This window comes from Eschscholzia californica, unplaced genomic scaffold, assembly GCF_041429995.1.
Source record: "Eschscholzia californica isolate CP2 unplaced genomic scaffold, dmEscCali1.0.p SCAF_4, whole genome shotgun sequence".
NCBI classification, from domain to species: Eukaryota; Viridiplantae; Streptophyta; class Magnoliopsida; order Ranunculales; family Papaveraceae; genus Eschscholzia; species Eschscholzia californica.
The window spans coordinates 49025704-49049198 of NW_028238461.1; the positions used below are offsets into that span (position 1 = coordinate 49025704).

The following is a 23495-nucleotide window of genomic DNA, read 5'->3' on the forward strand; positions in this document are numbered from 1 at the left end:
CAAATCCATTGATTTACCCTATATTTCCAACAAAAATGAGCTAAATTTGGACACATCTTCATAATACGATGTTCATATTATTGTAACTAACCTTGTTGATAGATCGATACGTAACTGTTTCTTGAGCAGCCTTTTTCAAACTTTTTCGTGTCATTAACAGCCCAAGTCGCTAATATTCATAGTCCAAAATGGTGCAAGGCCCAAACTTTATAATTCTAACATTTTAAGTATAGGCAATGCCTAAACATGTTAAAGACAATGCATTTTGTAATATTTACTTGGTCAATTTCTTATGTCCAAGTTTGGTCAACCAAAAAAAAGTTTAGTCAAAGGCAGCGCCTTCAAAGTTGGTATAAAAACCAAGTTCGAGGATTATTTTCACCCGCTTCTTCTCTTTCTCTCCCACAAAAAGTCGTTGGTCGGAAACTTAACTAAAAAAGAATCTTCTTCTCCTCTCTCTAACCTTGCCGATAATAAGGGAAACCCCTCTTCGTAAGGCGGTTTGGATCTAGGGGTCTTCTGCTTCGCTGACAAGAGTAGATAGAGAAAGAAGAGAAGAGAAGAGGAAGAAACAAAAAAATTAGTTAAGATTCTCGGCGAGAAAAGACCTTAAAACATTAATGGGCAAACATAACTGAGGCCTTGCCCTCGGTAGATCACGTTGTCTATAACTATTTGTGGGCGCACCTGCAGCGAGATTGCTTAATGCTTATGACAATATTCAATGCGAGGTTGTGACATAAGACCGTGAAGTTTCGTCCTAGCTACACTAAAAAATCAATTGGGTTGGTGGACACTGCCTGTCGCGGACAATGAGTGCCCATGGTGCCTTGTGACCTCAGGTTCCTGCATGCAGGTCCGGGCTTGTGGATCTTTTCCCCACCTCTATGTAAGAGCAGGACATGGTTGAATTTATGGGATTGGGTTTGCCAAATATAGAACTAAGAAACAAAATTTCTAAAGAAAAGCACAACCAACCTTTTCTATCAATAGATTTTTTAATGTATAAAGGTGTTGGTAAACTAATAAAACTAATCCTCCATGATCTAGAGGATTGTGAACAAATACTAGTGCCATTAACAAACACTCTAAAAATAAAAAATAAATGTATGAGATCTAATATGCTTTTCTAAGATCCTCTCAAATTTTACCAGCTCCAGCTATAAAATTCCAAATCAGAGATGCAACATTCACCTCACTACATTCCTCCACAAGTCCAGTAAGAAAATGGGTAAAGAGCGACTCCCTCCTCCTACCCTATTCTTCTTTTGTCTTAATGATTTTCGTTATCGATATGTGTGCATATATCATTACAATTTCATGTTTCACTTTTTTGTTTTAGCGATGAGAATTTTTTTATAATTTTTGGGCTTAAGGTCCAAAAATTTACCCTTAAACACACTTTTAATCCTTTCTAATCCTAATATGGGTTTATAAACCAAAATATCAACATAAATGGAAATCTAGTCCATTTGGAACCATCTCTAGAGAAAACACATATCCCTAGATTTCATATTAATTCTTAATACCTAAAATAACCATCTATATAAACAAAACCACATTTTCAATCAAAATCTCCAAATATCTGATTTTCATTTTTATCTCCCATGTTCTCTCTCCAATCTCTATTCTATTAACAAAAATCATTATCCTCTTTCTTCTTCAAAACAGAAACCATTAGTTTTCTCTCTCTAAAATCGAAACCTCTATTCAATCTCCATTTTTGAAGCTCGAAATCTCCTTCCAATCTATTAGGCCAGCTGAAGCCTCCATCGATTATTTCAATTTTCATCATCAAAGATTCAGGTTCGTTTTAGTGTTATCAACAACAATTGCTTCTAAAATTGAAGTAGCAAGTTTTATCTTCTATTTAATGTTTTTCATCATCATCTTAAACTTTATCTATGATTTTCATTATAATCGGTTTCATCTCTGTATCATCTTTTTAAATCTTCAGTGGACTTTCAAGTTTTTCTCTCTCTAAGATTCATTACCGATTTATGATATTAATTTAAATCCGTGTTTACAATTCATTTTCTTTGATTATGTTATGTTTGTCTCCTTGTATTATGTTACTTGTTAGTAGTTTTAGGTTACAGGTTTTGATTCTTAGAACATCTATTGTAATCAAATCAAGGTATCCGTACCATTTTGAAGAATAAATACGTTGACAAATTTTGTCACTGTTTTTCTTGTGAGTTTTTTTTTCTTTATATATGATTACAGCGTAAGTTGAGTTGGATCTTTTCATAGAGAGAGTTGGGGTGGGGGGGGGGGGGGGGGGGGGGGGGGTCGAACTTGTGACCTAGTAAGCGCACATCCAGATAGAGGACCAACTGACCCAAACAACTTTCATTAACAAACACATCCTTCTAACATAGATGTACTAAAAGGAAACCCTGGCTGCAAAATTGTAGTTGCACTTTGTGGACAAAGTAAACTTGGAACTGCAAAATCTAGAGGTAGAAGAGAATTCATAACGCGCCTCTATACGTGTTAAAGGCGCTCACCTCAAAACAAATTTGAAGGTAAGTTTGTGAAGGAAGGAAGCACCTTTAAAACTTATCGTATTACATTTGTCTCACAAATAGTGCGCTCAAAGAATTTCAATCCCACCACCAAGATAGCAAGGGGAGGAAATCGAACCATTGAGCTAACTTGGTTGTTGTTCATTCTCTATCAAACACTACACAAATTAGTTACACATACTAGTTTATACATGAGTCTGCCCTTAATTCCATCTTACTAGAGACACACACGTTACCCAAATGGACTTTGACGACGAAGAGAGAGTAAGAACGGACATTGTTCTTATGTTGGTGTTCATCAGTAGTAAAACATTAAAAAAAAAAAAAAACGATACCTGCCTATGCTCTGGACAAAAACAAACAAATTGTGTTACCATAACATTGTAGTTCGACCAAGCTTGATTGGTCTAATATTCCCAATCTCTAATAAAGAAAAAGGAACCTCAGTACAAAACTGTACCATAAGTGTGGCCCGATAAAGCCTCATCTATCTTTTTTAAGGATGTCGTGGAGAATAATGGCCAAAACAAAGAGGCAATTATAGAATTTAAGAATCAAATGTGACAAGCAATGGCCAAATGATGGGGCGCCTCTAGAAAAAAATTCCCTTACCACTCAAAATTGTGGGGGAAAGTTGTATCGGAGCCCCTGCTAAGGACACATCGCCCAAATTTAACTCTGCCTTTGTTTTTTGTAAAACAAGGTTTCTTTTTCCATACACCCCCCTCCCTAAAATTTGTCTTTAGGGAGGCGCCTTTAACACTTGTTCGGAAACACATTTCATCTAACAATAAACAATACCATCCAACTTCAGTTAGGGTTCATGTTAAATATCCGCAAAATCTCAGTCTTAAAGTTTTTATTTTCTCTTTCCAAATCTTGTCTGACCACGTCACCTGAACGAGAATCAACCAAGATTATAGATAAAGATAGAGTCATTTTTCTTATGGAGGGGGCCCAAAGTCACACAAAAAAAAAAGTAGGGGATTAAAATGGTTCTCATAAAACAGGGGATCAAAAAAGAATTACAGTGAAAGAGGGCACTTGCCTGTGAGAGAAAAATTCCATCACATAAGACTAGAAGTTGGTTATAATATTAACAGACTTATCTTGATTCAGTGCGGTAGGTGTACCGTTTTCCCTGCTCCTCTTACCTCTTTATTGGCCATCTAGCAAGTTCTCAATTGTTTGATCAAAAAAAGGTCAAAGATAAGTCAAATATCTTTGCGTTGACCAACTCAGATGGATTCTAAAGTTGAATCTTAACGGTTTTTGGGTATCACCGATGGGATCAAATAACTAACAGCTACCTTAACTGAATTTCATCACCATTTCTGTTTTAATAACAGACAAAAAAAAACTGCTGGTTCAATTCTATATATTCTATATAAATGTAGTTCAATAGCTTCTCATTTATCTCTCTAAACTAGTTCCAATATAATTTCACATTCTCCTCACTAGACTTTCTCTCTCTCTTTCTTGTTCATCTTTTTCCCCTGTTTCTAAGTCACTTACAGAGATTAAACATCTTGTTTCTCTCTCTCTGGAATGGCTTTAATGGAACCCAGATTCCATGTCATAATACTGGATCCCTATGGGGACTTGATGCCCATTACTTACACATTAGTCCGTCATATATTCCCTAATGGTATCTCTCTCTCTCTCTCTTAATCTCTCTCTCACTCTTAATCTTCTTCTTCTTCTTCTTTTTTGTATGAGTTAAATATAAAAATTATTGTTCATGCAGTTGTTCAGTGTACTTGGGAGAGTTCTGCAACTATGGTTCTTGATAATCTGGAACGCTGGGCTCCTCTACCAGAATTCCCTACCCCCATGGTTCCATATAATAAATCTTGATTTCTTACTTAATTAAATTCAGAATCTGGGTTTTGTTTTTCTTGAATCAGTACAATTCCTCTCTGTTTTACAGGACGAAACTTTTTTGGTGATTACACATTATCAATTGACTGGTGGTATGACTGGTTATGATTTCCTCAGAAGGATCAAGGTAAATTATTATTATTATTACACAAAAGATTTTATCCCAAATCTTGTATTATATTATCATCTTCTTGATTCCCATATAATGATTATGTATAAAAACTTCATGCAGGATAACCCAAATCTGAAACACGTACATGTAGCAGTCGCCGATTCTGTTTTTAATGACTTACTATCTAGAAGGTATAACAAAGATTACCCATTTAATTTAACTCATGAAATATGAAAGAAAACATATGATTTTGTTTTTAATTTGATTTCTAATTAGTACTATAACAAGTTATTTTGTTTAATTTGGTATTGATTAGTATATTTTACGATCAGATGCCTAGACGTAGGAGCAGTAGCATACTTTGAGAAGCCTGTGACAGAATATAAAATGCAACGTCTTAAGCATGACGTACTTCAAGCCGAAGCAGCAGTACAATATGAGAGACACACGAGGTTGATCAGTTCATTTCTTTAGATCTACGTTTCTTTGTCTTACAAACATCTGAAGGAAATCAGTATTCGTTGTTATTCTTTAATTTTTTTTTTTTTTTTGTTGTTAATTAGATGTCATGATAAAAGGGTTCTTTACCTCAGGAAACCTATGGATTCTAGAGGTAATTTCTAGGAAGGTCAATCAAAATAATATTGAAAATGAGTAGAAAAGCACAAAACATTTGAAAATTATTATTCAGGTCAAAAAGTGTGCAAATACTAAAATACCCCCTTTTGTCTTTTTGTGTAACTAAATTCTTTTATTTTTCTTTAAACTTTAAATCGATATAACTTTTGTTTGAGATGTCGGATTTCAATAAAAATTATATATTTAGAAATGATTTTTCATTAGCTTTCTAACAAGATCCACTTTCAATATTTTTTTCAAAAAAAAAAAAACTCAGAAAAAAACGGCGTTTTTTTCCTTTACGTTTTTATGCAAACATGTTTGCAACAATCTGTTGTGCAAACGTGTTTGCAACATTCTGTTGTGCAAACGTGTTTGCAACATTCTGTTGTGCAAACGTGTCTGTTGTGCAAACGTGTTTGCAACAATCTGTTGTGCAAACGTGTTTGCAGTAATCTGTTCTGCAAACGTGTTTGCAGCAATCTGTTCTGCAAACATATGTTTGCATAATGTATACGTTTTCCTGCAAACGTGTTTGCAGTAATCTGTTCTGCAAACGTGTTTGCAACAATCTGTTCTGCAAACATATGTTTGCATAATGTATACGGCAAATTGTGTTTGAACAAGTTTATATCTGCAAATTGGATTTGCAAAATTTGATCTTCGCTTTCTTTTTTTACTTTCTCTTTCAAACTTCGAATCTGTTGAGAAATCATAAAATCAAATATAAAGTTTTTGAAATTGAACAAGGAAGCATCTGGATATATCATTTGAATCTAAATCTTGATAGAGAATCATTTTCGTAACTTTATATCACAAGCTACCACTTATCATTTCCACCTATAACCCCATTGTCACTATAGTCGAATACATCATCTAAATCTATACCTCGGGAAGTGATAAGAACCCGTAAACTTGACCATTATCAGCAAAACTCACGTTTGGCTTTGATCTAAAAATATTCGTTTTTTTCACCCATTCCTCATTTCTAGTTCGATAAAACCCACTTTGATTTGTAAGTCTTCTTTCTTCATAGTGTTAATCATCACAATCCTCACTTCATTGTTATGGACACAGAAAGGTCCTTCTCCCAACTCACCAAGTGGACAGGGCAGGAGAATTCATCAACTCCTTTCCTTTTCATACCTACATCATAAATTCTGATCTTTGGATCAGGGACACCACGACAGTACCACGGTTTTGGGTACGGCTTGTTCTTAATCTGCCTATAACACCTTGCAGGTCCTGTAATTGCAAAAACATCAAAATCAAATAATACCCAACAAGTTACTCCTTGAAAAACATAATAATTTTTACAACTCAAAGCCCATGGATATTCTAGATATTCAGACAAAAATGTCATCTCAAACACCACTTTCAAAAGCTTATAATGTGATGTCTTTGCTAATAGAATAATGTGACTGAATAATGTGATGTATCATATCAGAATAATGTGATGAATGAATAATGTGATGACTTGAAATTCGCCAAGAAGTAACTTCCTTAACTAATAGAATACTTACGCTTGCAATCATAATCAAGCATAACCAAAGAAGAGAGAACACATGATGTATCATATCAGAATTTTATTATTTCACACATAAATCATGATTCCCAAATAAATCTCAAGATCCAACATATATATCATACTGTAATTTCAAGCAGGATGAAAGAAAAATCATAAACTGTACCGTAAAACACTCAAGTATAACAAAATAGAAGGGTAAAGTTTGCAATGAAAGCCTAGAGTATAAACCCTATCATGCCTAAAGACACATCAACCTTTTTACATCTTCAGACTAAACCAACAAAACTATCAAAACCTCATAGGTCAAATACTTGTCAAAGAGGATCAAACAATTTGTTAGTCAACTCCTAAAGGTTTCCAAGGGTTTGAAGATGTTTGCACAGGTTTGCACGATTGAATTCTGCATAATTTTGCAGAAGTTCACAGGGAGCCCAACCCAGAAAAATACATATTTAACATGGATTACAAGCTTAAAACGTATACACGTTTCTTTGTCACCAAGACAAACGCTATATTGGTCTTTTGCAGCTGTTGTTTTTTCAGCTTCACTCTTTATCATCGCTTCTTCTGCTTGTTTCATACATATAGGTTTGACAACAATAGTAGAAGAAGAAGCAATAGTGGTAATAGCACGATCTGCCGTGAATACTAACAAATAGAAGACTATAACTTCAATCTGTAATAAATGTCCTACCTTTACACAACAAAATATATAAAACCCTAAGTATCCATTAAACATCAACAAATTTGCAATCAATGTCCCAAACCAGATGAAAACCCTAAAACACACCAATACCAAAATCGAAACTAAACAATTAATAAGATATTAGAATAGGAACTAAAGGAAACCCTACATTAGATAGGGTTTCTTCTAAAAAAGTATTTCTAGGGTATTTTTATTAGAGAGAGTAGAAACGAACCTTGTATGGTTAGAGAGACACAAAGCCATCAACTTGTTTGGGAGATGACACTTGATCTCCCAAAACCAAACCTTAGATTCAGTCATAGCTGATTGAAACCCCAAAAACGGCTCTTGATCTTTTAGCGACGATATACATTTTTTCAGGTGATGAATAAGAATCTAGGGTTTGTAAAAACCTTAGTTATGAAGAAAAGAAAAGGAAGGAAAGAAACGATTTTCAGTCGACTAAGGGAGAGAGAGCTACAAATAGAACGAAGGGTATTATCGGAATAATTCTAAATTAGTTTTAAAATTTTGACCTGATTGATAATTAACTAAATTATTTTAAACTAAAACTTTAATTAGCCTTAATATTTTGATAGAAAATAACTAATAGTAAAACTTTGAGGCTTTTTTAGTTAGGGCGCCTCTATAGGCGCCTCCCAAAATTGCTGTAGGCACCTCCCTAAAGGGTTTGACCGTGGTCAAACCCCGACAACTGTAGGCGCCCCCAGTTCGGACCGATCAGTCCGAGCCCAAAAGGATGGTCTTCGTTGGTTTTTGATTTCATCCTCATAATCTCATAGAATTCTAGGGTTTCTTCTTCGTTGGTTCCTCCATCTGGGACTATTTCATCTCCAAAATCCAAATCTAAGGTTGGTTTTTTCATCCCCTATTATAAAGTTTCTTCATCCTCTCGAGAAAACCTAAAGATGTTTAAAGTTGAAGATTAAATAACTTTTTATTTCCTAAGCTTGAAAACTTTAAGTTGATCTAGGTTTTTGATTTCCTTCATGATGTTTAATGATGATATTTGTTGATAGATCAGTGGTTTTTGTTGGTTTGATGTTTGATTAATATTGAGATTGGAAAATTGAAAGAGAAAGTAGAGAGAGAGAACAGTAATGAAGAAGAGAAGAAGAAGATGGGGGGTGCTTGGAGGCGCCTAAAGTAATTTTGGGGAGGCGCCTAAGGAAGAGAGGCGCCTAAGCAATTTGGGGAGGCCCCTATAGACGCACCCTTTTAGTTATTATGAAATGTTTTTCTACCTAAATAGTCATTTGGAATACGTTCGTAATGAAGACGAACAGAGAGAGTTGGCTCTATTTATCGAAGAAGAACATAGACATCAAGCTCAAAGACAAGAGGCTCTAAGACATCTAACTCAAAGTCAAGAGGCTATTCCTGAAACACAAACAGGCCAAGAACAAAACCATGTTTCAACTCCAGAAATAAACATCCTAATCATCACGAGGCCTGAAGATCAAATTAAGCCTGAAATGGCAGAGTTTATAAATACGAAATATCTCCGAAGGGATCCTTCTCTCACTCTCTCTCTCTCTCTCTCTCTCTCTCTATATATATATATATATATATATATATATATTCTGCGTAAAATTCTTTCAATCCCCTCTTAATTTTTTTTGGTTTGTAGTACATACCGCTTTTACCGAGGCACGGGCGGGTGAAGTGTTAAGAAGTTGGAGACATGAGAGAAACAACATTCTAAATAGAGGAGAACTGTAACACCCCTATTTTCTTGATATACCAAATTGGGTGGAAATAATAAAAGTCTAGGTCAGTTTTGTTTAGATGAAATACTGGTTGGTTTAAAAACCCTATTTCTCTTCACTTTTGAGGAAACCCTATAGAAAAGAAAGAGGGTGCAGCCGCTCCTTAGTGATGGGAGGAGGAATAAAGAAGAAAAGTGATGGAAATAGAGTTCTCTAGTGAGAGAACAAGCCATGGTTGTGGTCTTAAAGTCATCTAACGCGAAAAGAGGTAGATTTCCTATCTCCTAATTTTTTTGTAGGCTCTTTCAATTTATTCCATGAAAGGTATAGTATTGTTAATCACATGAAAGAACGATTAAATGGCTTAGAGACTAGTTTTATCTAGAATTTCCTAAAACATATAGAGAGGACAGTATTTTAGTCTAAATTCAACTTACATCTGGTATTGATATATGAAGGTCTCAAATCTTGGATTTCAAGGCGGTTAGCTTGAGATTTGGGATTTGGGGCGCTACAAAGTGGTATCAGAGCTCTAGGTTTAGTGGTCCTAGGGTTGTATTGTGGGTTTGATTGTCGTCGTTAGACACGTCATTGTTATGAACACTTTAATTAGTGTCTTGCAGAACTGGTTGAATCTAGAATGTGCTTTTGGAATTGCTTTCTTGTGAAAACTTGAAAGAAGTTGTCTTTATATTTTGGGAATCTAAATTGTGATTGCAAATTTTCCATGGGAAGGATAATGGCTATTGATGTGATGTACTTTTTGTTTGTGATGCGTGCGAGTAAATGTCTTATTTGACCGTGATGTCAAACCTAAGGTATGTGATTGTGATTGTAGCAATACATATATTTATGATATACATGAGGGTACTGAAAATCCCTACTTTTATGGGGTTTTGGGTTGTTTGAATGTGTGTTGTGTGATAGTGTATCAGTTGATTATGAATCAACTTAAAAATTTGTTTCGATGAGAAAATGTTAACTGAGAATGGTTGGCTCGACATGTGGGTCGATGCAAACACGAATTTGTTGTCGTGATAGTGGACAACCTCGTGGACCATGATTTTAAGTTCTACTTATTGGATTGAACCAAGAATGGTTGGCTCGACATGTGGGTCGATTGCAAACACTAGTTACTAATGCGATATTGGATAACTTGGTGGACCATGATCTTGAGTTTCGTTAATGGATTGAACTAAGACTGGTTGGCTCGACATGTGGGTCGATTGCAAACACGGGTTTGTCAATTTGATATTGGACAACCCAGTGGACCAGGGGCTTGAGTTCTAATATGGATTGACGATTATAATCCATAAGTGATCGGTGGTTGGCTCGACAGGATGATCGATGCAAACACAAGTTCATTATTGTGGACCACATACTTCTAGTTTGAGAAGTAATAAATTGAACTAAGACTGGTTGGCTCGACATGTTGGTCGATTGCAAACACGGGTTTGTCAATGTGATATTGGACAACCTAGTGGACCAGGGGCTTGGGTTCTAATATGGATTGACGGTTGTAATCCATAGGTGGTTGGCTCGACAGGATGATCGATGCAAACACAAGTTCATTCTTGTGGACCACATACTTCTAGTTTGAGAAGTAATTTACCAACTAGAGGTTGGCTCGCCTCCTGCTCATATGTAAAGTGCTCGTGTTGCACGGATCCCCTCTTTGGGAGGTATCAATGGTTTATTGAGAGGTTTAAGTCGATGCAAACACGGATGCTAAGTGAAGCTATCTTGTGGACCTCAAAAATTGGATATGCCCCTCCAAAAGGGAAGTTGTATTGTATGAATCTTTTCAACCGTGTAACAGGTTGACTTCAGTTGTGTTGTATTTCTTGTGCTTGTATAACATTTATGTTCTAGCATTTGCTACACTTGATTACATATTGTTTGTGATTGTGGTATGTTTGATTTCGAGGACGAAATCCTCTTTTTAGGGTGGAAGATTGTAACACCCCTATTTTCTTGATATACCAAATTGGGTGGAAATAATAAAAGTCTAGGTCAGTTTTGTTTAGATGAAATACTGGTTGGTTTAAAAACCCTATTTCTCTTCACTTTTGAGGAAACCCTATAGAAAAGAAAGAGGGTGCAGCCGCTCCTTAGTGATGGGAGGAGGAATAAAGAAGAAAAGTGATGGAAATAGAGTTCTCTAGTGAGAGAACAAGCCATGGTTGTGGTCTTAAAGTCATCTAACGCGAAAAGAGGTAGATTTCCTATCTCCTAATTTTTTTGTAGGCTCTTTCAATTTATTCCATGAAAGGTATAGTATTGTTAATCACATGAAAGAACGATTAAATGGCTTAGAGACTAGTTTTATCTAGAATTTCCTAAAACATATAGAGAGGACAGTATTTTAGTCTAAATTCAACTTACATCTGGTATTGATATATGAAGGTCTCAAATCTTGGATTTCAAGGCGGTTAGCTTGAGATTTGGGATTTGGGGCGCTACAAGAACTACCTAAAGTAAATATGTTTAAAGTATGCTCTGTTTTTTTTTTTTCGAAGTTTTTTTTAACCAAAGCTTTTTAAATTTTCCGCAGGCCATTTACGTTTGTTTTTGTCAACTGGATATGCCAATTGTCACTGGACTTGAGTGGCTGAACAGGATCAAACAGGATAGTGTTCTAAACCACACGTACGTGGTATTTTTCTCCAACCTCAAAGACACATGGGTAATGGAAGGGTGCAAACTAAATGGTGTTTTCAACATCTTAAGCTTACCATTGACCATTTCAGAATTTATGAAGATTATGGACCGCATCATCAGAGTCAACCAACCAAGGCAGCAATGCTTTTTGTTGTATAAAAAGTTCAAGATGGAGCATGACCAGAGAAGAGGAGAAGATATAGACTTCGATTCTGTTTAGATTTTCTCATAACACAAGGTTTCCCAATAGAGAGATGATGGATCAGACTTACACAACTATTGTTTTTTCTTATTTTTGTTTTGTAATAGACCCACATTCTACTAGGGATGAGAATCAAATGAAAAGGTGAGAAGTAAAAGCAAACAAAAATCTCCAAGAACCACAAATTAATGATAGTAACTACATCTAAGTTTGATAAGCAAAGTATAATTCCATCTACTCTCAAGTTTCTTCCAAAAGAAGGATAATTGTAGAAACATTACATGTAAATTCAAACAGGTAAAATGCTACCAAACGTTGAGATTTTGAAACTTGAGAAACATCCTTCCTTTCTTGGATCTGTCGTATGATATCGTACCCAATCGATGAATCGCTTAACCCCTGGTTTTGATATGCTCTCTAGATTTGTGTTTCGACCCTCATCCTCCCTTGACTTTCTACGTAAAGAGTTCTGAAACAAACAAAAAAAAAAAGTTGTAAGAGAAACACTTGAGTAGGGAGAAACAAAACACAAATATTAGTCTTTCTAAACAATTCTGCACAACCTTAGCCTCCTCGTGACGCCGAAGAATATCCACTCACTGGCACAATATCTGCTTATGAGACTTGAATACTTTTTTCCTACTCTCTAGCATGTCTAAACCTCAAATAAGAAACAAGGAACATGTCTATCTTTTACCAAATACCAACCAAGATTTCTCAAGCATGTCTAAACCTCGTCATAAGCAGTGCCCTGAAACCTCCACGTCTCTAAAAGACTCTATATGTATGTTGGGTGCTTCACCTCACTAATTTAGCACCCCTTTTGAGTTACTACCGTAAATTTTGGTATTTCTTCCTCCAATTATTTACTTATCTGTGGATTGGTATTCCTCATTTGCAGGGACATGAGATTCGCGAAAAGACGTGATTGTGTGAAACACCGCTACGGGGCGTAAAGACAGAAGGTCAGCTATCAATGGCCCGGGTCGAGGCAAAGTGCGAAGAGGGTAAGGGCTAGAAGAGTCTAATAGACAAAAAATGTAACAAGGCGAAGAACCAAAGTAATTTTATTGAAAAAATTGATAAGAGAAAAAAAATAACAATAGAAACATCTATCTCGAACCGGGAAAGAAGAGAGGGTTGATTGGTAAACCGCCAAGTCACAAAATGGAACTCTGACCTCCCCAACAAGAGAAAATGATAGAGGCTACAAGGCTCATTCATTCAGGCGTTAGGCCGTCAACAACCAAGCTCCCAACTCCTGCCAGAGACATTGGAAAAGGAAAGGTGACCCATCCGTGGAGAATGAAGTGCAATCATCACCATCATCTCAGACAATGAAGACCCATGGGATCACCATTCTCATTGAGGGAAACTCCATGTTTTACCATTACTATTGAACGAAAAAGTCATTAAGTTAACCTTTTCTAACACATGATTGTTTTCATGAATAGACAGATATAGCTGGTGAGGAAAATAAGCTTCAAATACTTGATTTCTTTCAAGATCGAGCAGTTTTTCTCCAGTTGATTTGTCGTTACTAATTGTTGCTTGATTGTGCAAGGTGGAAAAATATTTGATTCTTACAACTTTTAGCTTCCGCTATAAAGCTGAAGAGACAACTGATCAAAACATTTTATAATCCTTGTTTTGATTATAAAATTTAGTCAATAAAACATCATGGTATAACTTAACAACATGACTATCTGACATGAGTACGAAATTAAGTCAATAAAGCAGAAGACCAATTCCGACTGTTGTCGGCTCTGATATTCGGCTCCCGCATCATTTCCGATAAACAATGAAGAATGTACTCACTGAAAATGTGGTAAAACTATTCCAAGAGTATGAAAACAGGTCCCATTTATTCAATTATAAGAACCAAGTTACATGAGAGGGAATGCAAACACAAGTTAAAAAATAAGGCAAATAAAGTACCAAGTTACAGAAAACCATATGCAAACATAATACGAAAAGGAAGACAAATAAAGTTTCTAGGTAAAGTGAAGTTGATTCCTCTGCCAGAGTGGCGTCAGAGAGCCCTATGATTGTTAAGGGACAAAAGACTTTCTGAGAAAGTAGTAGAAACGCTACTGGGGCATAGTTGTGGAACTGAGGATGGGATTCCACTTACATCAACCTCAGTCCAAGTACCCTTCTTCCAATTATAACAATAAATAGATAGCCATTTCTTCTTCTCCCGACTTTCCAAACTCTTCAAACTCTCCTGATCCCAAATAAATGGTGTGCTTTCCAGATCCCAAATAGATGACGTTACGAGAATCTTGTCTTTAGACCCTATGAAAGTACGAAACTTGACCGTATGACTGTTCCTCATATAGAAAGGCAAGGTGATACAACTTACTTTTTTCCATATTCCTTTCTGAAGAGAAGAACTAGTAGGCGTTCCATTGATCTTCTCATCTTTGTCCTTGTAATCACCGTCTTCGTATACATACATGTTGAACATACAATTATTCAGTTTAACTATCATAGCCAAATTCCCATCCACTTCAACTAACTGAGCAATGTTTTTGAATGATAAAGGGCCGCCGAGAACCCGAGGGTGTTCAAGGATGAAATCAGGAATTGTGATTGTTCTAAACTTCTCATTTCCTACATCAAATGCCACCAAGTATACAGGACGGTAACCACTTCTCGACGCCCAAAGATCAAGAGAACTATTGGACCAGTAAATCACACCATTCACATAAACATAATCATCATTCAATGGATTTGGTGGAACCTCTTTGATCCTTCTCCATCTATTATTAGATTGGCGCCCAATGGTCAAAACCCCACAGAGAAAATATTTGAACTTGCGATTATATGACCGTATAGTCAAGACACATACCAATTTGTGTTCATTAGTAGCAGGATCAAAACCAATTGCGAAATAGTTTGGGAAACCGACGTATTCTTCTCCCACGACTATCGAGGATGGTTGAAACCAAGGGGACACTTGTTCAGTACTAATACTGCGTATACAAGCAACATCTTTCCAGTATGAGTCAATGAGGCAGATTAAGCCATTTACGGGGTTTGAAATGGCATTGTAAGATGACGAGTCTACCTCCTTTACCGTGTCAACCACTAGTTTTAGTTTTGTATTGTCTTCTTCAAACAAGAAGTCAGCTGTAATGTGGAACTCCTTATATGGCCAAAAGTTGAAGTAATGGCCATCTTGTAATGACTTGTCCGGTGGGGGTGGTTGAGGAACAACCATAAACAGACGAGGGGAAATGCATGTTTTAAAACGGGTGAGATGTAAATCAATGAATTGTTGATCTTTTTGGATTAAGTAGCACCATCTTTTACAAACACTCTTAAAACGGGAAAGGGACTTAAGTGGAAGTCTGTTTAGTATCTCAAATTCTAAACAATCAACATCAATACTACTACTACTACCAATTTCATAATGTGGTGGTGATATTACAGAAGCACTCCTAGTAGTAGTAATACCAATACGACAAGGAGGATAGTGAGGTGGTGATGTTACACAAGTAGTACTAGTATTAGTAATACCAATACCACAAGGAGGATAGTGTTGTGGTGATGTTACACAAGTAGTACTAGTAATACCAATACCAGAAGGAGGATAGTGTGGTGGTGATGGTACACAAGTAGTAGTAGTAGTAGTAGTAGTAGTAGTAGTAATACTTTGTGCTGTGGAAGTCTTGTTGGTAGATTTCTTTTTTTTGAAGATTGGGGGATTAGAAACAACAAAAACACCACCAGCTCTCTTCCTAGTATTCATCCCTCCACAGAGTTTTAGAGAGAAAGAAAGAGAGAATCACTAGTACTTGTATGAACAAGTAATCAAATTCAGGCTTCATGGTCTGGGTATTGGAGGACTTGGGTGGGGGTCTTATACTTTTATTTGCCGACGAATTTTCAATCTTAAATCTCTGTTTTAGTAACTCGGATTAGGTTTTAGTAACTCGGATTAGGTTTTAGGAAGTCGGATTGTATGATCAAGTAATCAAATTCAGGCTGCAATGTCTGGGAATTGGAGGAGGACTTTGGTGAGGGTTTTATACTTTTATTTGCCCTATATACTTTCAATCCGTTTTCTAGTGGGATTAAAATAGACTTTCTAAAACAGAGATTTAAGATTAGAAACCCATTGCCTACTTGCATCATTACTCTCTAGCTTTGCGCTTTCCTTGGCTAAAAATATGGGATTGTGTTATTTTTTCTACTTTTTTTGCTTGTGGGTCTGTTACTCAAAAAAATGTGCATCTTTGGTGTATTAACACTTTTTATTTGCCCTATATACTTTATCTAGTATAACTCATGAAAAATTGGTGAGTTACTGTTTAACTTTACTGAATTTTTGTTCTTGTTTTAGCCGTGTGCTAGCCCATATATTTAGATGTATCTTGAATACCTTGATATGTTAATGATCTTTGAGGTTTAATATGTTAACATTATGAGACAATTATCAGAATGTTTAATTTACTTCAACTAGTATACTTCACATCACTTTCAACAACAACAACAACAACAAAAAAAAAGTATATTTCACATCATATAATATATGTATAGATGAGAAGTAGCAACATCAAGAGGGCTCCAAGGAATATCACCAATTTAATAGTGTAGTGTTGTATAAAAGTGTTGTATAAAAGTGTTGTAAAGGACAGTGTCACATATAACCCATTGGTTGGTTGTTAGTTAGTTAAAGGTTGTTAGGAGTTTGTTAATTGGTTGTTATGGAGTTAGTTTCTTTTCTAACTTCTATATAAACTCATTTGTAATTCTATATGACGAAACATTCTAAAAGATTCAAGAACATGTTCGAAGGCTCGGAAAGACTCTAGAGTAAACCCCAAAGTTATAGAGAACTCTAGGCATATCTAGTGTGTGGAACGATCTAGAATGTCTTTGTATTCGTAAGTGCCTTCTAAAAGGTGTCCCAAGGTTTATATAAAGAGGAAGGTATAAGTTTATATGACATAAATATATTTCATTTATTTGTTAAAGGGTAGTTTAGTCCTTTGACTTGTAATATCTTGTCTATATAATAGAAGTTGTTGCCCTTCTTTAGGGCATCTTGGCCTTTCCAATTACATGGTATCAAGAGCTACCTAGAATCATTCTAATTATTCTTGTTTTCAGTGTCTTCTCTATTATTTTCTTCCTTTTTTTTTTTTTTTTTTTTCGTTTTTCAATGGCTAAACCTCAGATGCAGTCCCCTCCCGCCACTGTTCAACAAACTTCCTCCTCTCTTTCTTTTCCTTCTCTTACCAACATTTTAAATCTCATTTCTATCAAACTTGATAGAACTAACTACCTTTTCTGGCGTAGCCAAAAGCTACCTATTCTCTACAGTCAAGATCTGTTCAAGTTCGTCAATGGCTCCTGTCTCCCCCCTCCTGAGTTTCTTCCCTCTTCTTCGCCCTCTTCTACTCCTATTCCCAACCTTGATTTCTGTTTTTAGTATCGTATTGATCAAATGTTATTGTCTTGGATCAATGCCACTCTCACAAAACCTGTTCTTTCTCAAGTTCTTGGTCTCACTACCTCTCAAGTTGTTTGGGAAGCTCTTGAGAGAAATTTTTCTTCTGTCAACTCAGCTAGGTTGATGAACCTCAAACTTCAGCTTCAAACCTGCAAGAAAGGTTCACAACCCATCTCTGATTATCTCTTACAAATCAAAAAAAATTCTGATTCTCTAGCCTCTGTTGGTCACTCTGTTTCAGACCAAGAACTGGTTTTCATTGTTCTATCAGGTTTAGGCCCTGATTTTGAAGCATTTGTCACTTCTATCACAACCAGACTCACTCCTCCAACTTATGATGAGTTACACTCTCTCCTTCTAACCCAAGAGTTTCGAATTGAGCTTCTTCACACTCAATCACCACCACCTACTACCTTACATACTCAATCCCCACCTGTCTCTCAACCACTACTAACTTCTTCTCACTCTTACAGAGGTCGTTCAACCAATAGGAGAGGTGGTAGAGGAACTTACAGAAATGGTAGTAGAGGTGGTTCCACTCAAGGTTTTGGCTATGTTTTAGGCCATCCTCCAAACAGATACTCTGTTGTTTGTCAATATTGTGGTCGTCCTGGTTATTTTTTTAACCCTTACAATATATTTTGTTTCTTTTTTTCTTAAATTATTAATTTATTTTTAAGGACATGGTTATTTTATTTTAGTTATTTTATTTCTGAAAAGGATTATATTTGAAATTTTAAGGACTTCTAAACAATATCCTTTATTAAAAAAGGATGTTTGTCCCAGTCAGTGTTTTCCTTTCTGTTTTATATAAGAGCGGTGATTAGATGAGCTTGAGCTCATACACGGAGGTATGAGCTTTAGCCATCTACGGTTGGGATTACCCAAAGAATTCGTGAGATGTTGAAAGTTTAAGAGGGATACAACTCACACCCCTTATGTTTCTCCATATATTTAGGCTAGTAACTATTGTCCTTGAAAATCCAATTATTTACTAAGTTGCCACTAGTGCCCTAATTTTCACACTCACTTACTCAATTCGTGCCCTTTTTTTTATGATGTTTCTAATTAAATGCCATCCACTATAGTCACATTATTGAATGACTAGGGTATATCTCGTGCCTTAGGGCACAGACACTTGTATAAATTACATGTTACGAAATTTATTGTTAAATTTCAAGTATAATTTATTGTTAAATTACACTTGAAATTTATTTTGTTTCTTTTTTGTTAAATTAGAATTTTTATTTCTAAGAAGGAAAGGATTATTGTTTTTTAAATCGGTTTTAACCTTTGAAATTTATTTTGTTTCTTTTTTTTTCTTAAATTAGAGATTTTTTTTCTAAGAAGGAAAAGATTATTGTTTTTTTAATAGGTAACTTTATTTCTACGAAGGACTATATTTGAAACTTTGAGAAGGGCTTCTAGACAATATCCTTTATTAATAAAGGGTGTTTGTCCCAGCCATCGTTTTCTATTCTGTTTTATTATATAAATATTTTATTGAGAGAGAGAGAGTTTTTTATTAGTTATTATTTTTTTGTATTATTCTTTTGTTTATTCTCTCTTAAATTAGTTATTATTTTATTGAGTGAGAGAGATTTTGATTTCTTTTTTGAACCCTTGAAATTTATTTTGTCTCTCTTTTTCTTAAATTAGTTAGTATTTTTAAACAATTATTGTTTTTTAAATAGGTAACTTTATTTCTACGAAGGACTATATTATAAATTTTAAGAAGGGCTTCTAGACAATATCTTTTATTAAAATTTATTAAAAAAGGATGTTTGTCCCAGTCATCGTTTTCCCTTTTGTTACAACTAGGTATCTCCCGCGCCTTACGGGCTTACGCCAGTCGTGGTCGAAAACTTTCATAATACAAGCACGGTGGGTTCAAGCATTCGCTCGGATGCACATACTACGTTGTCTATGTATATCGTCGTCTGATGTCACACGGACCGAGCGAAAACCTAGACGTGCTAGCATTTTTTTGCATATTTTAATGTGGTGCTAGCACGTCTAGGTTTCCGCCCCGTCCGTGTGACATCAGACGACGATATACATAGACAACGTAGTACGTGCATCCGAGCGAATGCTTGAACCGACCGTGCTTGTATTATGAAAGTTTTCGACCACGACTGGCGTAAGCCCGACGGGATTGACCGCGTCCGTAGGGCGCGGGAGATACCTTGTCTAAGATTAATCAATTGTTTAGGATATGATTATGTAAAATTCTTTTTTTACTTAACCAAAACACCAATTTTCTTTTATAGATAATAGATTATAATAACTCATAATTTTTCCATTAATGTGTTCGAGACAGTATTGACTCAAAACAAATACCATAAAATACATTATATAAAATACATTTTTGCCGCCCAATTGACTTGTTCCTGATTGAGGCTGCGGTATACACAGCTCAAACATGGGGAGTGGGGAAAACAGTGACCAGGATTGGCTCTGAACGGACAAATGAATTTGTCAAACGAAAATGAAATTAGTTTAAATACATGCTACAATTATTGTTCTACTGAGAAAAATTACAAATGAAGTTTAATCATATGATCATATGCTCCATTTTTCTCTAGATTCAATTTCTCTCTTGTTGGAGATGACATTAATAATGAAATAATGATAAAATCTTACCTCTAGCAGACAAACCGAAACGTTGAAAGCTTGTCAAACAAAAATGAAAAAAAAATATTTTATTTTGATGCACTAGTCGCAACTTGAATCTGCTCATAATGACATAATGTATCACATGCAATTATATTTTGTTGTGCTTGTTCATAAAATTTTATTTATGGTCATAACGTACTATGACGAGATTAGGTTAGGACAAAAACAATTTTGTTTTCGAGTTGAAGAGCAAAACAGGGTTTTGTCATACTGGATTATGATCGTTTATAATACATATTGAACAATCATAATGCATTATTGGAATTAACCAGATTTCACCACACTTCACAAATATAGCAGTAGTTTGGTCAGAAAAATGTTGATTTTGAACCTCCCATCAATTATTGTTTTTTCACCAATTAGTAATTTTGCCTAGAGCTAAAATTAGTTTAAAAGAATTTGGATAATAGCCTATTTTTGGTCGAGTAACTAATTGTTTGTTTGGTGGCACATAATGAATTTTATGACCATTTATCACTATAATTACATCATACTCATTGATTACAGAGGCGAGAGAAAGAAAAAAAACAGAGCAAAATATTGAATACCGAAAATGATAATAGTTGTGGATGGAGTGGGATTTTATTAGGCCTCCACTATGGGAACAAGAATATCTTCCGGCGTACAAAATTTTGAAGGGAAGTTATGGATTTTGTGAAATCTTACTGTGGAATTCGTCGATTTTCCCGAGGCAACACAACTTATTTCTTCTTCCTCATATCCCATTGATCTGAGATTATGCAGAGCTTCAAGGGTGTTGGAGCTTAAAGGTTGAATATAGTCGTTTGAGATGATCGATTAGAATATAGTAAGTGCGAGAGAGGATATTAGATCAGTAGAGTGGTTGAGAGGATATTCGAGTAGTCAACTTCTAGTTGACATTCGATGTTGTTATAACTGAAAGTCGCGGAAGCTATCGAACCTATCCTAGAAATTGATCCGATTATGAAGATTAATCGAAAAGCTAAGTCAAAATCAAATATGCGAACAGAATTTAACGAGGTTCGGCTTTAAAGCCTACGTCCTCGGGCGAACAAGAAATCTTTATTGAAGGATAGATGAAGACGACTAACACAATCCGCAAGTTCGTCCCAAGATGGTACCGTATAGTAATAACCTTCTATACTAAATCTTCGACGACCGAGAAATTTAACACCGCTCAAAACTATGAAAAATTTCTCTCACTCTTGCTCTCTCTCTCTAGCTCTCTAAAGAAGAGTTGTTGTTTGTGTTGATGGTGATTAGAAGCACTCTAAGACCCCCTATTTATATAAAATATAAGCCGACTAGTTTAGTGCCAATTTTGAGCAACTTCCAAAATTGGAAATCCAATTTGGTTAAGGATTCACCAAACCGACTCCAATTGGATGCATCACCACCGACTCAAATTGGATGCATCACCACCGACCTCCAATTTGTATTTGAAAAACTGCCTCTCACAATTCTCCACCTCGTACACAATTTGATATACTTCAAATTTTGGACGAACACCAGGATACTCCTTGTAAGATATATCTGCTTCTTGTAGCTTCATCCGACTGCACCATATGACCATGGCTGCCTACGTACCCTTTTATTGGATCAAGCCTATCGTAGTTCTACCAACCCTTCACATAAAGATTACCTTGTCGCCATTACACCCTTTCGGGCAACTTAACACGAGCCGATTTGTAGCAATTTCAGACAATGCTGAAACTTGCTACACGTCACCACTTTAGTCAACATGTCCGCGGGATTCTCATCTGTGTGTACCTTCATGAGAGAAACATCACCTTCCTCTATGACATCTCGTACAAAGTGATACCTGACATCGATATGCTTAGTGCGAGCATGGTGTACCTGATTCTTCGCCAAGTGGATCGCACTTTGACTATCACACCATACATCCACGCACTCCTGCTTAATCCCTAGATCATCCAGAAGACCCCACAACCACAATGCTTCCTTCACACCCTCGGCCATAGCCATATACTCGGCCTCCGTAGTAGATAACGCAACTGTAGATTGTAACATCGATCGCCAACTAACTGGAGCACCATGTACCCTAAATACATAACCAGTAGTAGATCGTTTTCTATCTAGATCGCCAGCATAATCCGAGTCAACATAACCGCTTACCTGACATGTGTCTCCACCAAAGCACAAACCCGTATCAACGGTACCCTTCAAGTACCTCAAGACCCACTTCACAGCTTCCCAATGTGTCTTCCCCGGGTTTGCCATAAACCTACTAACCACACTGACCGCCTGTGAAATGTCCGGACGAGTACACACCATAGCGTACATCAAACTGCCAACTGCACTAGCATACGGTATACGATCCATATGATCCTTCTCCACCGTAGTAGTGGGAGATTGTTTTCCCGAGAGCCTGAAGTGTGGTGCCAAAGGTGTTGACACCGCCTTCGCATTCTGCATCCCGAACCGAGAAACTACTCGTTCGATGTAACCTTTTTGATTCAAGTACAGTTTCTTACTTGACCGCTCTCTCTTAATCTCCATTCCCAGTATCTTCTTTGCAGCGCCCATGTCTTTCATCTCAAACTCTTGACTGAGTTGAGATTTCAACTTATCTATCTCCACCATGCTTCGAGAAGCAATAAGCATGTCATCCACATACAAAAGGAGATAAATAAAGTCACCTTCGCGAAGTTTTTTGATGTATACACAACAATCATAGTCACTTCTGCGAAAACCATGCTTTAGCATGAAAAAATCAAATCGTTTGTACCATTGGCGAGGGGATTGTTTCAATCCGTAAAGAGATTTCCTCAAACGACATACTTGATTTTCTTTGCCCTCAACCTTGTATCCCTCAGGTTGAGCCATATAAATTTCTTCTTCCAAATGTCCGTGCAAGAAGGCGGTTTTAACATCGAGTTGTTCCAGCTCAAGATCCCTGTGAGCAACAATACTCAATAGCACCCGAATAGAAGTATGTTTCACGACCGGTGAGAAAATCTCATTGTAGTCGACCCCTTCTTTTTGTGCATAACCCTTGGCCACTAGTCTTGCCTTATACCTTGTACCCTTGATTTCGGAAGAATCCTCTTTCTTCTTGTACACCCATTTACAACCAATAACAGACTTACCTTCGGGCAATGGGACAACCTCCCATGTCTGGTTCTTGTGAAGAGACTCCATCTCTTCTTGCATAGCAACCAACCAACTCTCTCTTTCCTCCGCGGTAATAGCTTGTTTGAAGGTGACCGGCTCGTCGTCTTCCACCGAGAGTGCATATTCAACCACATTTGCCTGCCCGTAATGCCTAAGAGGTTTGTCTGACCCTAACCTCTGTACCGGCTTATATAACCGTTTCGGCCTAGTGTGTACCGAAACATCCTGCTGTTGTTGTTGTAAAATTTGTGTACCTTCCCCTTGAACCTCCTCATGATCGGGTTCATCAATTT

The 23495-nt window shown here is 36.4% G+C and overlaps 2 protein-coding genes across 2 annotated transcripts; one reads left to right on the forward strand and one right to left on the reverse strand.

The window, feature by feature from the left end:
* Window positions 1-13977: 13977 nt before the first annotated feature.
* On the reverse strand, window positions 13978-15171 carry LOC147545588 (F-box protein At4g19940-like). The gene has a single exon (XM_086635833.1). It carries the CDS (start codon window positions 15169-15171, stop codon window positions 13978-13980), a length of 1194 nt encoding a protein of 397 aa, XP_086491959.1.
* A 2232-nt stretch (window positions 15172-17403) lies between these two features.
* On the forward strand, window positions 17404-19901 carry LOC147545589 (uncharacterized). The gene is made up of 2 exons (XM_086635835.1): window positions 17404-18022; window positions 19825-19901. Exons 1-2 carry the CDS (start codon window positions 17404-17406, stop codon window positions 19899-19901), a joined length of 696 nt encoding a protein of 231 aa, XP_086491961.1.
* Window positions 19902-23495: the final 3594 nt, after the last annotated feature.